General features: G+C 37.8%; 1 protein-coding gene across 4 annotated transcripts in view; it reads right to left on the bottom strand.

Moving 5' to 3' along the window:
• Positions 1-298: 298 nt before the first annotated feature.
• CEP152 (centrosomal protein 152) overlaps positions 299-15,818 on the bottom strand; it is a 98,640-nt gene continuing 83,120 nt past the window's right edge. For 2 of the 4 annotated variants that reach the window (XM_036840221.1, XM_036840231.1), the window contains exons 22-27: positions 15,264-15,431; positions 11,141-11,240; positions 10,440-10,543; positions 4,366-4,522; positions 4,017-4,120; positions 299-1,609 (exon numbers count right to left, since the gene is read on the bottom strand). In XM_036840221.1, the coding sequence (XP_036696116.1) occupies positions 570-1,609; positions 4,017-4,120; positions 4,366-4,522; positions 10,440-10,543; positions 11,141-11,240; positions 15,264-15,431 (1,673 nt within the window). In that variant the 3' untranslated portion in view covers positions 299-569. The remainder of the gene's footprint in view (positions 1,610-4,016; positions 4,121-4,365; positions 4,523-10,439; positions 10,544-11,140; positions 11,241-15,263; positions 15,432-15,818) is intronic. The other 2 variants (XM_036840238.1, XM_036840245.1) reach the window with 1 other exon arrangement.

Here is a 15,818-nt window from a genome sequence, read left to right as displayed (position 1 = left end):
AGAAACGAAGACCCAACACAGCCAAAAATAAATAAATTAATTAATTAATAAAAATCCTGAGTAGAGATTTCCAGGAAAACTATGTGTAGAGTAAATCTATAGCCTCATTCAACATGGCTAATTTCAAAAGTTAAATCTGGCTGATCATACATACAAATCATCAAGGTTTATGTGTTTTTCTAGATGAATTTCAAATTATGTCAATATAACATTTCTACATTATGAATTAAAAAATAATTCATAACAATTCTACAGACCATATGCAAGTTTATTTAAATAATTTAACACTGCACAGAGAGCTAATTTATAAGTATAAAAATAGGTTGTTTAGCAACCAAATACAAGCGCCACACAGAAGCAGATTTCACATACACGATTAGGCCTTTAGAAGACTTAGGCAACCTTAATATCTCAAGTACTTTTATGAGAATACTTTACTCATATGAGAGTCAGACATTATTAAAACATCTCAAGATATGCAGAATCCACAAATATTTTTCAGTATGAAGTCTTCCCTTCCAGTTTTCTTATCAATATATTAATGATTCTTCTTAAATACTGTATAACAGTTAGTCTAGATTGACAAATGGGCTATCAAAGCCACTATCTTGTTGGTTAGATAGAGGAGCAATTAATTTTCTTGAAGGCTGTGGATACACTGCAGATGGTACTGTACTGCTCAGTTTTTTGAAATCTGACTTTAATATATCAGCCTTATGATGAGGTGGGTTTCCAAGAGTCATGCTGATCTTCCCTGGTGGGGAATAAGTGGTTTCTTCTGACAGGTCTGGAGTATGACCACTCTGACATTTCATAGGTTGATGAATCATACTGTTTTTCTCTGAATCTAAAGGAAAACTTACTGCTGAAAACTGTTTGAAATTTACAGATTCGTTGAGCATATCCAGAGTTTCTTGTGGCCTATCATGCAAAAATGACACTTCATGACTGTTGCAGGGTAGAGCAGCACTGTTGGAATGCCAGCTTACAGAGTCACTGAGGTCCCCTCCATCCTTTACTGGAGTTTCCTTAACGCCCAAACTTTGACTTTTCTCAGATGCAGCATTTTCACTTGCCATTAGTGGATTACCCTTGTATACTTTTAAACCAAATCTTTCATTAGGACTTCGAAAAGTTATATGCGTGGACTCGGATTCAGAAAGACTAGGGGTATATCTAGGTGAGGGTTTATTGCCGAAGGATCTGAGAAAAGGGTGTGCAGTTGAGTGCTGGAGTGATTCAGAGCCAGTATCACCGAGGAGGTCTATCTTCTTCTGCAAACCAAAGCCTCTTTCACCTTTGCAAGGAACAAACTCAGGAGAAACATTCCTTGGCAAAATTTCTACGTGTTTGTGACTGTTATCCCCGAACTGAAAGTCTGGATGTAACTCTTTGGAACCCTCATGCTTTCTGCCCCCGTGCTCTGCGTCCTCTAATCGCCTTTGTAAGTTACAGGCAGCCCTCCTCTTAGGAACTTGGTCACACATACTTCTGGGGATAGTTTTTATACTGTTTGATTTGCTTTCACTGTGACACGATATATTCTGATTCACATCATTTCTTTTTGATTTTTCAACTCCAGTCAGCATCTCTGAAGTCAGAGGCAATACTATTGTATACAAGGGAACAAAAATTAAGGGAAAACAAAATTAGGAGAAAATTAACACTGAAAGAGGAGAAAGAAATTTATGTTTTTATATATTTCCAAGGGATGCATATATATTTTAATCATTCTCAAAGAAAATACATCAATGCTGGACATTTAAAAATATTCTTTTACATATATCTATTAGATAAAGCTGAGTAATTTTGTTAATGAAATCTAATATGTTATTATTGCTATCCACCTGATGTATTATTTTCTGTAATAGTTGGTACAGCATTTCAAGAGCCAACTGCAACATTTCCAGTCTTGCTCTGATATCAAATATGGAGTTTCTGATGGAGAAAGTTTGCTGGAAGAACCCACCCGACCCAAGAAAGACAGACAGACAGACAGACAGACACACACACACCTCTCACACACTTTCTCTCTTTTTCTCAAAGCTAAAATAGTTTCTGATTTAATTAGCTAAGACACTAAATCTGAACAGAAGCAGAACAGCCACACAGCATAGAATCAGAGGCATCATATCTCAAAGTAGGGTACCTTGGTCCCTAAAGTCTCTGAAAAGGGTTTGTTTCTGATGGGGACATTATTCATTATTTGCAGTTGCCCCAAATCTAGAAAACTCTTTTCTTGTTATATGCCACTGCCCTTTTATAGCCAAGGTTCACATCGCCATTCCAAAATTTACACAAATAATCCTTGTGCTTTTATTTGAAGAACATTTACCAACATCAAACTTGGGAATTCCTGAACAGTCTTTGCTTCAGGCTTTCCAGAAGTGCAAAAACCCCATTTCCTCACAGATATGTTCAAATTCCCCCAGTGTGACTGGGAATTTACTAATTTTTTTCATGTTTTTCCATCAGCTTTTGATTCATATATTCTAAAGTTATTTTATTATGAACAGGAAGAATTCATTTATAGCTTCTTGGGAGGTTGCTCCTTTATCATTATGAACTATCACTTTGGTCAGTTTAATGCTAACTCTAATTTACCTAATATTGTATTTAACTCTATAATTTATCTAATATCAACACTGCATTGCTTGGTATATCACTTTCCAGCCCCTTTATTTTGAATTTTTGACAATGTTCTTATCTGGAATAACATGTCTAGAATATTTAAAACTGTTTGAAAATTGTGGTCTTTTAATAAGTGAGTTTAACCAGTTCACATTTAGTGTGATTGCTGATGTTTCAACCTACTATTATTTTCTATTTACCCATGCTTTCTACATGTATTTTTCCTCTTTCTAGATCATTAGATTGAAACGTTTTCTTCCAAGATTTTCCCTTACTACTTTGAAAATTATAGATTCTATTTCTCTATTAGTTAGCCTTAAATTTTTATACACATACTTAAACTTGTATTTTTCTAGCAATCTCTAGAGTTATCAGTATCTACATCTTCTCCTTGAAAATAGTATATATCTTAGCATATTGTTAGTTTCCTCTATAATATCCTCCTACATCTTTCTGAGAATACTGTATTTTTCTAACATTCTCAGGTCCTGTTGTTTGTTCTATTAATTCTATCTCTTTAGGCATAAGTTCTGTTGTGGATTTTGAGTTTGGTATCTTTCTCCATGGTGCTGGCTTTCTATAAATATGTGGTAATTCTTGGTTGAATGCTTATCTTTCAGATGTCCTGAGTACAGTATCTGCTGCTTGTTTAAAGGAGCTGGAAGTGGAGTGGGAAGGAATGAGCAGCAGGGTAGAAAGACCTGATAGCTGGTACTCTGGGCATTTGGGATCTCAGTTCCTCCTCGGTGTAGCTAGCCACCTGGAGCACTGCCCAGTTCCCAGACTCTCTGTTCCTGTTGCTCTTACCTAGCCCAGTCTGAGGTTCAGGAAGAAAGATAAGGAGAAATAAAGAGGGCAATCCCACCTGGTTTCAGCTGTTCTGGAACACCAACTAATTACCCCATTGGTATCCCCTAGGCTTACTACTTCTCCTGGAACATACCATCTTCACACGCAGAACAGTTTCAATATTGCTCCCACTTGTAACTATCATCTTCTGGGAGTTTTGAACTGAGGTTTCCATCTTCAGTTTATAGTGTTTGCCTTCTTTCAGGGATTTCTCACAGCCTCCGATTTATCAGTTGTAACTTTTAAAAGCTCAATTATAATTTCTTCTTTTTCTCCTTCTATACTGTTGTTTAAAATCTTTTCTATCATTTCTAGGGATGGAAGCAGCAAGAGGAAGCTGGTGGGTAAGCTCAGTCTGCCTACTTGAACTGGAAACTCTACACTGTTTTTTTTGTAGGTTTCCAGTTTAAGTAAAACATGCACACAATTTGATAACTCAGCTCTCACTCCTTACATTCTCTACTCTCATACTAAAAATATTAAATATCTAAAAAAGAGGGAGAGAAAAATCCTTCAAGTAACTCATTTTGACATACCTGACTGTGTAGTTTTGCTCTGGGATCTATTAGAAATAGGTGTTTCCAGCAATTTTGCCATCATAACAAGTTTGCTAGCAGCATTCATAATCTTTTTCTCAGCCCTGTGGAGAATTCCAGAATATGAAATTAATACAGTTTAAAGGAAAAAATAAGTTTCCTTAGCCCCAGGATTTCTGTTTTCCTATATGCTCTGCCACCACTTAGGGCAGCAGAGACGTTAAGCCTCTCTTAATCCCTAATGGCTCATCATGTAGACACAGTTAATTCTGTGGCTAAGGAAAATGCTTAGAAAATGACAACATGCTGTCCTGGTACTCTCAGGACACACTGTTTAGACAGAACTTACCCTTCCTCTTTTCCATCATCCTGCAAAATCTGTTGGAGGCAAATCAAATAATATTTGCGCATCTTTCGGGAGGTTTCTTGACGTTCTCGCAATACCTCTGCTTTTACCATTTCCGCAGCTCTTTCCTTACTCTCCTGAATATAACGAAGCATATCACCTGGGGGCGGGGGGAATCCCCACAAAATGCACGTTTATTAGCAGTTTTTCCAAAACAGGAGAGGCAGACTTCAGACCAATTTTCTGGGAGATGAAGTGACTAGATGCATAGTTTAAACATTATAGTTTTCCACAATCATTAAAATGGAATATTTCCGGTCACCATTTTGGTAGACTCAAAGCAGGAGTAATCCGGAAGTCCTTTTACAATGATGACAGACACATATGGTAAGGAAACATGGCGTATCCCCTAGGGAAACTGTCATATTTTGAAACACTGAAGCAAGCATTTATCATTAATATGAGGCACAGAAATTTACGCATTTCAATTACATATTATGTCTAGTTAAGATAAGAGAAAAAAGCAATATACAGAAAGGGTAAGGCAGAAAGGAAGAGAGAAGCAGACAAAGAAAGAGAGAAAGGAGGTAGTATGAGCTGGAGCCATATTCTTCTGTTTACTTGTGCTCTGAAAATCCATGTTTCATTATTTATTCAATTCTTTTGGCAGCACTTGTGAGTATGCAACTAAATATAATACTACAATCCATGAGAGATATGTACAAAATGCTATTGCAGGGAGAGGGATGAGACTTATGATGCCTCCTGAAATTTACATTTAAAAATAGTTCACAGCTTTCAAGTCTTCCTTTTATGTTTAACTCAGTGTGCTTTGATTGGAACTACCACTATTTAAGGTTAACATTTTGTCCTAAATCCAGGACTACATCCTACCTCTAGAATATCATCATCCCTATTATATTAAGGATTCCAACTCATAAAGGAATCTCCCTCAATATCAGTAAGCTCTTCCTGAAAATTACCACATCTATGCAAAATGCTAAGTGGAAGACTATTTTTCATTACTTCAAGTGGGAAAAATTTTGATGGAGTACATGTCAAAACAAAACATCCGGGGCTTCCCTGGTGGCGCAGTGGGTAAGAATCCGCCTGCCAATGCAGGGGACACGGGTTTGAGCCCTGGTCCGGGAAGATCCCACATGCCACGGAGCAACTAAGCCCGTGTGCCACAACTACTAAGCCTGCGCTCTAGAGCCTGCAAGCCACAGCTACTGAGCCCACGTGCCACAGCTACTGAAGCCTGCGCGTCTAGAGCCCGTGCTCCGCAACAGAGAAGCCACCGCCATGAGAAGCCCACACACCGCAATGAGGAGTGGTCCCCGCTCGCCGCAACTAGAGAAAGCCCACGTGCAGCATCGAAGACCCAATGCAGCCATAAATAAATTAATTAATTAATTAATTAAAAAAAAATCCAACCAATTTCTAAAATGTAAAACAATACACATAAATACGCAACAAGTTATCATGTTAGGATGAAAAAGAAAAGCTTAAAATTTTACTTTCCAATCACTATAATTGTTAACAAAAAGTAAATTTCTTTCTAGTAATAGGGACTCTGTTAGCAACAGCTAAGAAGCACATTCTCTATACTGATACTGAGTGGGCTTTTCAAAACATCTCCACCATGATTCTGATGATCTACCAATTATATTTGGAACTTGAGACCTTTCCCACTCATTCTGTTTAAAATGAATGCAATTTTAGGAAGTAAATATACATTTCTTGTACACAAACACTGGTATTGTTCTGGGACATACATACCAACTATGCAATATTGCAATTAAAAACCAGGAGGTATTCTACTGAGAAAACATAAACCACAGAAATGTTCTGCAGGATATGCGGCACCACCTAGTACTACAGGACTTGATAAACAAATTTACATCTATGACATAATCCATTATGAAAAAAATGAGAGACAACAGAACAATTCCTAATTACATCCATTTTTCATGGTCCTTAAAAGTTTATGGAAGAAAGTAGTAATTGCTCATTTAAACTCATATGACATTTTCTTTGGTAGTGGTTATTTAAGTTGTAAGATTATGAAATTTTTAGTTTAATATTAGTGTCCAAGAAGAAAAATTTTGGAAGCAGTTCAAGATGGCGGTACAGGAAATCCTGAACTCACATCCTCCCATGGACACACCAAATCTACAACTACATATGGAACAACTGTCTCTGAAAAAGACCTGAGAACTAGCCCAAGAGCCAACCCACACAAAGGATAAAGGGGACACATCAAGGTGAGTAGGAGATGTAGAGACACAATCTTGCCAAAACCTTCACCCTTGGCATGACATCCTACAATCAGGAGGAATATCACAAAAACAAAGCTTCTCCCTGAGGAGCAAGGGGTTTGAGCCCCACATCAGGTGCCCCAACCCTTAGGACCTGCACCAGAGAGATGACCCCCCAAAACACCTGGCTTTGAAAACTAATGGGGCTTATGTCCAGGAGACACAAAGTGCTGTAGGAACCTGAGATTCCACTCCTACAGGACTCACGCACAGACTCACTCAACTCAGGAACCCAGTGCAAAAACAGCATCATGAAAAATGCCTAGACCTTATGTTAAGGAGATGTACTTGCTGACCTTAAAGCATCTGCCAGAAGGGCAGAATCTGTTAGAACTCTCCCAGGGAACAGAGGTGCTGGTGGGAGTCATTTCTGTACTCTTCTACCTTACTAGTACTGGCCCTTGCAGGCGCCATTTTTACACTCTCCCTCTACCTTGCTAGAGCCGTTTGCCCCACCCCTGGACTCCATGGTGGCCCCACCATGCCAAACCCAGCCTGGTGTTCCACTGCAGCCCCTCCACACCAAATCCAGCAGGTGTGCACAGTCCACACAGGGGACACCCCTTGAACACCTGGCTCTGGTGGCTAGAGGGCTTGCATTTCTGGCCCCACAGGACTGAAACAACTGGAGAGATAATTCTTGGCAAGCTACAACCCACAGGACACTGCACAGACAGCAGCCTGAAACACACCCCAGTCTTCCTGTGACCACTCCTTCAAGACTGGGAGAGGTAGCTGTTTTGCCTAATACATAGAAATAAACACATAGAGAGTCAAGCAAAATGAAGAAAACAGAGAAATATGTTCCAAATGAAAGAACCAGACAAAACCCCAGAAAAAAACCTTAATGAAAGGGATGTAAGTAACTTACCTGATAAAGAGTTCAAAGTAATGGTCATAAAGACGTTCACCAGTAAGAATGAATGAACACAGAGAGAACTTCAACAGAAAAACAGGAAATACAAGAAATGTTAAAGAGACTCACTTCAGATGTAAGGACATATACAGGCTAAAAGGGAAGGGATGGAAAAATGTTTCATGCAAATGGAAGCCAAAAGAAAGCTGGAGTAGCTTAGCAAATTCCTAAAATTTGTGTGGAACCACAAAAGATCCCAAATAGCCAAAACAATCTTGAGAAAGAACAACAAGGCTGGAGGCATCATGCTTCCTGGTTTCAAACTACAGTACAAAGCTATAGTAATTAAAGCAGTTTGGTATTGACATCACAGACAAACAGATCAATGAAACAATATACAGAGCCCAGAAATAAACCCACTCACACATGGTCAATTAATTTACAACCAAGGAGGCAAGAATATACAATGGGGAAAGGACAATCTCTTCAAAAAATTGTGATGGGAAAACTGGGCTGCCACAGGCAAAAGAATCAGACTGGACTACTTTCTTTATACCATAAACAAAATCAACTCAAAATGGATTAAGGACTTGATTGTAAGACCAGAAACTATAAAACTCCTAGAAGAAAACACTGGCAGTAAGCTCACTGACATTGGTCTTAGTGATATTTTTTTGGATCAAACTCCAAAAGCAGTGGCAATATATGCAAAAATAAACAAGTGGGACCACATCAAACTGAAATGCTCTGCAGAGCAAAGGAAACCATCAACAAAATAAAAAGGCAACCTACTGAATGGGAGAAGATATTTGCAAATTATATATCCAATAGGGATTAATTTCCAAAATATACAAAGAACTCATACAACTCAATAACAACAAAAAACAATCAATCTGATTAAAAATGGGCAGAAGATCTGAATAGACAGGTTTCCAAAGGAAACATAGATATGGACAACAAGTATATGAAAAGATGCTCCACATCACTAATCATCAGGGAAATGCAAATCAAAATCACAATGAGATATCACCTCATACCTGTTAGAATGGCTATCATCAAAAAGATCAAGAAGTGTTAGTGAGCATGTGGAGGAAAGGGAAACCCTATGCCTTGTTGATGGGAATGCAAATTGGTACAGCCACTATGGGAAACAATATGGAGATTCCTCAAAAAAAGAAAAACAGTACTACTATATGATCCAGCAATTTCACTTCTGGATATTTACCAAAAGAAAATGAAAACACTAATTCGAAAAGATACACGTGTGCCTATGTTCACTGCAGCATCATTTACAACAGCCAAGACAGCCAAACAACGTAAGTGTCCATCAACGGATGAATGGATAAAGAAGATGTGGTACATACATACAATGATACTACTTGGCCATAAAAAAGAATGCAATCTTGCCATTTGTGACAACCTGGTTGGATCTTGAGGGCCTTGTGCTTAGTGAACTGTCAGACAGAGAAAGACAAATATTGTATGATTTCACTTATATGTGGAATCTAAAAAAACAAAGCAAATAGAGAACAGACCGGTGGTTGCCAGAGGGGAGAGGGTTGGAGGGTGGGCAAAATGGGAGAAGAGGGTCAGTAGGTACAAATTTCCAATCATAAATAAGTCATGGGGATGTAATGTACAGCATGGTGACTATAGTGAATAATATTGTACAGTAGTCCCCCCTTTTCCTCAGGGGATACATTCCAAGACCCCTAATGGATGCCTGAAACTATGTACTGAACCCTAAATATACTACATTTTTTCCTATACATACATACCTGTCATAACATTTAATTTATAAATTAAGCACGGTAAGAGATTAATAATTAATAATAAAATAGAGCAATTTTAACAATATATTTTAACAAAGTTATTTGAATGTGATCTCTCTCAAAATATCTTACTGTACATATTTAATATCTTTACCATTTTAACTAAGCACTAATCATTCACTGTGCCGGTAACTTTTGCAGTTTGACGTGTGACAGCAAAACTAGCACACATTTTTTTTTTTCTTTCTTCACAATTTCTCGGATAGAAGATTTGTTCTTACTGTAGATCAGCAACCTCACCATATGATTCTTTTTTTCTTTCCTTATTAAGTCAAGAACTTTCACCGTTTCACTTAAAGGAAGCGCTTTACGGCTTCTTTTTGGCATAGATGAATTGTCAGCATCACTACGCTTGTACTCTGAGGCCTTTATTAAGTAAAAGAAGGGTGACAAACACAAGCTCTGTGATACAGTGACAGTGGATCTGGTAAATCGAGGTGGCTACTAATTGACTAACAGGCAGGATATGCTGGACAAAGAGATGATTCACGTCTGGAGGCAGATGTAGCAGGATGGCATGAGATTTCATCATGCTACTCAGAATGGCCCGCAGTTTAACACTTATTAACTATTTATTTCCGGAATTTCCCACTTAATGTTTTCGGACTGCAGTTGACCACAGATAACCAAAACCACAAGAGCAAATCCTCAGATAAGGGGGAACTACTACTGTATTGTATGTTTTGTAACTTCGTATGGTGATGGGGAAACTAGACATTGTGGTGACCACATACAAATATCAAACCATTATGTTATACACCTGAAACTAATATAGTGGTATATGTCAATTATCCTTTAAATATATATGTATTAGTGTCCAAAAACAAAACCCCAGGATAATTAACAATATAAAAATACCTCTATCCTCGTGCCACTTCCAAAATTTGGGGGGCAAACTCCAAATTTACTTGGGTAAAATCATCTACATAATTTAGAAAAGCTATCAGTGATCTCTTCTAAAAGCAGGTAAGAACAAAGTAGTTCAGAAAATTCCCCAAAATTACTACTGCTAGTTACCAAAAAGACCCAAACCACCTTAAAATCTTGGGAATCTCTTTAAGGACTTACGCTTAATTTTTTTTACAGCTTTAATGTACTGCCCACGGAGTTCTTCCAAGGCCACCCCACTGCATGGCAGGCAAGAATGTTCAATGGCCCCTTCTGACAGTGACCTAAAAACAAACCAAAGATTGCAAAAACAGAGATTGTAAGTGAAAAACGTAACTTGAAAAAAAAAAAAAAAAAAATATATATATATATATTCCAATAAAATAAGCTAAGATGTGCTAAAAAAATTCACATATGAGGATCTTTATTATAATTATTGAGGAGAAAAATGCCACCAACTTGTGTTATAGTTACTTAAATAAATCATGATAAATCCACATGATGAAAATCTATGCAGCTATTGAAAAGCACATTATAGGAGTACATCCAATGACACGGAGGAAGTGTTTATCTTATAATATTAACGAAAGGTTACAAAATAGCTTGTACAATAATCTCAGTCTTTAAAACATGTGCACATGTTGTGTGTGTATAAAAGGGCTTAAATAAAGGGTAAAGTGCTCGCTTCGGCAGCACATATACTAAATAAAGGATATCTTCCGGGGACAGGGTTTTAGATCTTCTTTTTTATACTTTTTGCTATGTAACAATAAAAGTAACTGATATTCTTGGTATGATATTATTGATACGACTGATATTAAAAAAAAAAAAAGCAAAGATACTCAGAAATAAACGATTTCTTTGTAATAGTAAAAGCCTACCTTGGTGGTAGTGTTTTACGAAGTGTTCTCAGTTCTTCCAATTTATTCTTCATGTCATTGCTTTCTTCTAATAATTCTTCAACAACTTTACTATTCTCTTCTAAAAAAGAAAGTTTATAGTATATTGGTCAATTAATCTCTTTTTCTCTCGGTCTTTCCCTTAAATTACCAGCAACTGAAAAATTTCCAGTTGCTCCCTGGGTCATTCATTCCCTGATAAACCCTAATCTGACCACTCCCTGTTCTATTTTCTCAGCACTTTAAATCTATATTCCATTTTCATCTTGTTCTTGGTTACACACTGTCCTGGAATAAATTTCCAATTGTTTTATATGCATGTGTTTTGTTTTCCAGTTAGACTAAAGGATTTATTTAGAAACATAGTAGGTTTCCTAATTCCATGTCCCTCATGGACCCTGGTATACAGTCTATGCTCATATAAATGATCACTGAACAAGTACCTCAATACAAAATTTAAAAAATATTAAGCTTAAGTAGGTGCCATTTTCAGAAATAATGTAAGATGTTCAATTCTTTGAACTTTTAAAAAGAAGATGAGGAGACTGATGGAGTCCATGTGGTACAGAGGACAAAGCATGAATTTCAGAGTCAGAGAGACACAGATTTAAATCCTAGCTTTTCTTCTCACCAGCTGGATGAGCTTAGGCAAATTACTTAATCTTTCTGAACCTGAGTTTCTTCATATGTAAAGTGGGGATAGTATTACTTACCTTGAAGATTATAATGGAAATAATATAGTAAATGCACAGCACCTTATACAAGGCCTGGCAATATCAACATTTAATACCTATGAACATGGCACCCCATATTTCCTGCAACGCCACCCTTTCAACACACCCTATAAGTTGGGGAATGAATCAATCTGTTCCCCCAGTGATGGATATAGCTTGTATATTTCTAAACCACTCACTCTTACTCCATCACTTTTCAATAAATGCTACCATGACAGTGGAAAATGGAATTTAAGAACCAAAAAAACAACCACAATAACAAAAATATTATCAACTAATAGATTTACATTAAGACAAACACTGAAATCAAACTATCAAATGACTTAAATTCTGACTCTGACCCCTTTTATCAGCCTGCTGTTTTGAGCTAACTATCAACTTTGTTGGATTATTTCTAAGTCCACGAATTACAAAAGTTATCAGCCTCAAAAGCACTATGTAGAATAACTACTGTATGATCACAATGTATGGTGCTAAATATTATTATTTATAAAGAATAATCACATCCAACTGCCCTTGTCATTTTTATTATGTAAAACAGATTTTCTGGATTTTCATCAAATTTGCAATAGCCGCACGGTATCTACATCCACAGTTGGACAAATTTACTCTCACATAGTCTCTGGCCTCTATTAAAGACCTAAGCAATCACCACGGGAACTGTGTTGCTTTTTATCTCAAAATTCCTAAAACCCTTTCTTGCCTTAAAGTAATTATTATCTATCTCTAGCAGACTTAGCAAGCGGTAGGTGGGAGCAGGTGGCCGCTCTTCGGCAGCAGGATTTACCGAGCACGCTAGGATGCCAGGAACTGTGCTAAGTGCTAGGACAGGACTTCATCCTTGTCACCATCACACTCCAAAGGAGAGTAGAGACAATAAATAATGGCAAGAATGAAGTAAGTCAGAAAGAGAAAAACAAATACAGTATGCTAACAGACATATATGGAATCTAAGAAAAAAAAAAAAAAAAAGGTCATGAAGAACCTAATGGCAAGACGGGAATAAAGACACAGACCTACTAGAGAATGGACTTGAGGATATGGGGAGGGGGTGGGGTGAGATGTGACAGGGTGAGAGAGTGTCATGGACATATATACACTACCAAACGTAAAATAGATAGCTAGTGGGAAGCAGTCGCACAGCAACAGGGAGATCAGCTCGGTGCTTTGTGACCACCTAGAGGGGTGGGATAGGGAGGGTGGGAGGGAGGGAGACGCAAGAGGGAAGAGATATGGGAACATATGTATATGTATAACTGATTCACTTTGTTATAAAGCAGAAACTAACACACCATTGTAAAGCAATTATACTCCAATAAAGATGTTAAAACAATAAATAATAAATAAATAATAAATAAATAAATAAATAATTAATGGCAAGCTGATGAATGTTATAAAACTCACAGGAGCTGTGGGGAATGTCTAACGGAGGAACCTGACCAAGTCTGGGGTAGTTAGGAAAGCCTCTCTGAGGAAGGCATGAGCCAGGGCTTTGAGGAGTAAAGGTTAGCCAGGCAATGTGACCCGATGGGAAGACAGATGGTGGGGTAAAGGAAGAGATGCAAAGAGACTCGGAGAAAAGAGACAATGAAACCCCTGTCACAGCTCTGTTAGAGGATAAGAGGGCTGGGCAGGGGCAGTGGCGGGGAACCAGGCTGAGGGGCTGGCAGACATGGGATCATGAAGGGCTTCTTAAACTCTTTGTTAAAGTGTTTGTGTTTCATACCGAGGGCCAGACAAGTCACTGAGGGCTTGAAACAAGGCAGTGTGACGATCCAATTTACTTTTGTAAAAGGTCGCTCTATTCCTTCAGAAATTCTCCAACTGGTAGACTCTTTATGTATTACTTATGCATCTAGAATGTCTTTGGGGATTTTAAACTGTTGTCTTCAGTTTTGTTTTTTGAATAGAAAAGATCCTAATAATTGTAATAATAATAATATCTCAAAAAGGTTGATTCAGGAAGTATGTCATTAACAGAGCCTGTATCTAAGCTGCGTGTCAAATAGTAAACCAGAAACTGAAATAAAGCAACACTGATTGTGCACTCAGAATAAATCAGACACCAGAAGACAAAAAAAAAAAAAAGGTCGCTCTCGCTGCCTGATGGAGAATGGATTGGAGGGGCGAGAATGGAAGCAGAGATGACTGTTGTCCAGGCAAGCGACAGAGGTGAATGTAGAAAAAAAGAGTGAACCTATCTGTCTGGTCTTTTCTGGACGACACGTTATTTGAGACCCTTGCATTCAGTCCTTCATTCGTTCAAGCATTTATTACTGTCTGGTATGTAATGGGCACCATGACTCTAAGGAAGAACAAAGATAATTCCTTATTCTCAAGAAATTAATAGGTTAAAAAAGATAGTGGGCAAGTAACCAAAAAGTGAAATGCAGAATGTTAATTGAGGAGGAGTGCTCTGGGGCCTCACAGGAGAGGCCCATCTAACACCGACTGGGGAAAATCAAGGCTCTGCAGATAAGGTATCTTCTCAGTTGAATCCTAAAGGATGAGGAAGAGTTAGACCAAAACGAGAATGAGAGGGGAAAGTGTAGGACAGAATGATAATATTGTATTCAAGCTCCAGCAGTAAAGGAAAATTCCTGACCAGCTCAAGCATCTGAAATATTTCAAATGTAAAGAATATGAAGCACAGGGTACAAGTCAACAGTGAAAGGTAAGAGGGAGCACCCTCATGAGCCCAATAGCCTCCCTTCTTCAAAAGGGCAATAGGAAATGGCAGAAGATATCCCTCTTAGATAATTTCCCGACAGTGTTGTGAAGAATGGACGGAAAGGAGGCCAGATCAGACCCATATGCCTTGGGTCATGTCTTCTCCCGCTGCCTAGAATGCTGTTCTTTTTGGCAAACACCTTCATCTTTCAAGGCTTAGTCAAGCCTTCCTTCACTTTAATAGGAGGAAGAGTTAATCAACATCCTTTCTTCCAGGTTTACGCGAACATACTGCCAGATACTCAGAGCTGCAATTATTTATTAATCTGTTTTCAGTTCTCCTCACTTAATGGTAAGCTTCTTGAAGGCAGAGAACAGAGTCCTGTGCATCTGCATCAAAAGTGGAATTTTGTCTGATGTCTTCATTGTTGTATCCCCAGTGCCTACAATGCTGCTTGACACATATTGAGCACTCAGAAGCTATTCAATCAAAAAAAGAAGGAATGTGACCTTTTAATCAGAGCTCCAATTTTCCTCTTGAGTTCAATAATAATAATTTGGTTAGTAAAAATAAGGTCCAAATTAGTTTATCATAATCCCCGAAGAGAATCAGTGCCTACATTAACTACAATGTCACATTTGAACATTTCAAAAGGATAAAAGAGATCTATACTGGTAGCAGTGCTACTTTAAATGCTAACCTCCGATTTTTTCCACTACAGCTTTGTGCTTCCTTTCTAAATGCTGAAGATGCCTATAGCATTTCTCCAGTTTTCTTTTCAGATCTTGACATTCCTGCTTTGCCTTTTCAAGTTCTTGGAAGCAGTGTCCACCGCATGAATCTTTAATTTCAAGGATCTTTTTCTTATCTGCAAAAATTAAATGATAGCAAACTTTTGTATCAATTTAGACTAAAAAAAGGAAGGAAGGAAGGAAGGAAAGGAAACCAGATGACATGACTAAAGGCTACAGTGTAACTGTAAAGAGCATGATGCTTAAGAGAGAGACCTGAATTTAAATCCTGTTTCCACTATTTACCAGCTGTTGTATTACTTAACCTCTCTTGAGACTTAGTTTTCTAATATGTAAAATTGAATAATACCATCTATTTTAAAAATTGCCATGAAACCCAATGCTCAGATCGTAGTATTGAATACAATTCCCCACTAAAAGGAACCAGGGATCTTCAAGAAATGGCTGACTCCAGTACTTAGGGTATATACAAGATGAGACTAGAATATTTTGCTATGTCAGAA

Source organism: Balaenoptera musculus, chromosome 2 (assembly GCF_009873245.2).
Source record: "Balaenoptera musculus isolate JJ_BM4_2016_0621 chromosome 2, mBalMus1.pri.v3, whole genome shotgun sequence".
NCBI classification, from domain to species: domain Eukaryota; kingdom Metazoa; phylum Chordata; class Mammalia; order Artiodactyla; family Balaenopteridae; genus Balaenoptera; species Balaenoptera musculus.
The sequence above is the reverse complement of the archived record's forward strand: the minus strand, read 5'-3'. Positions and strand labels throughout refer to the sequence as shown.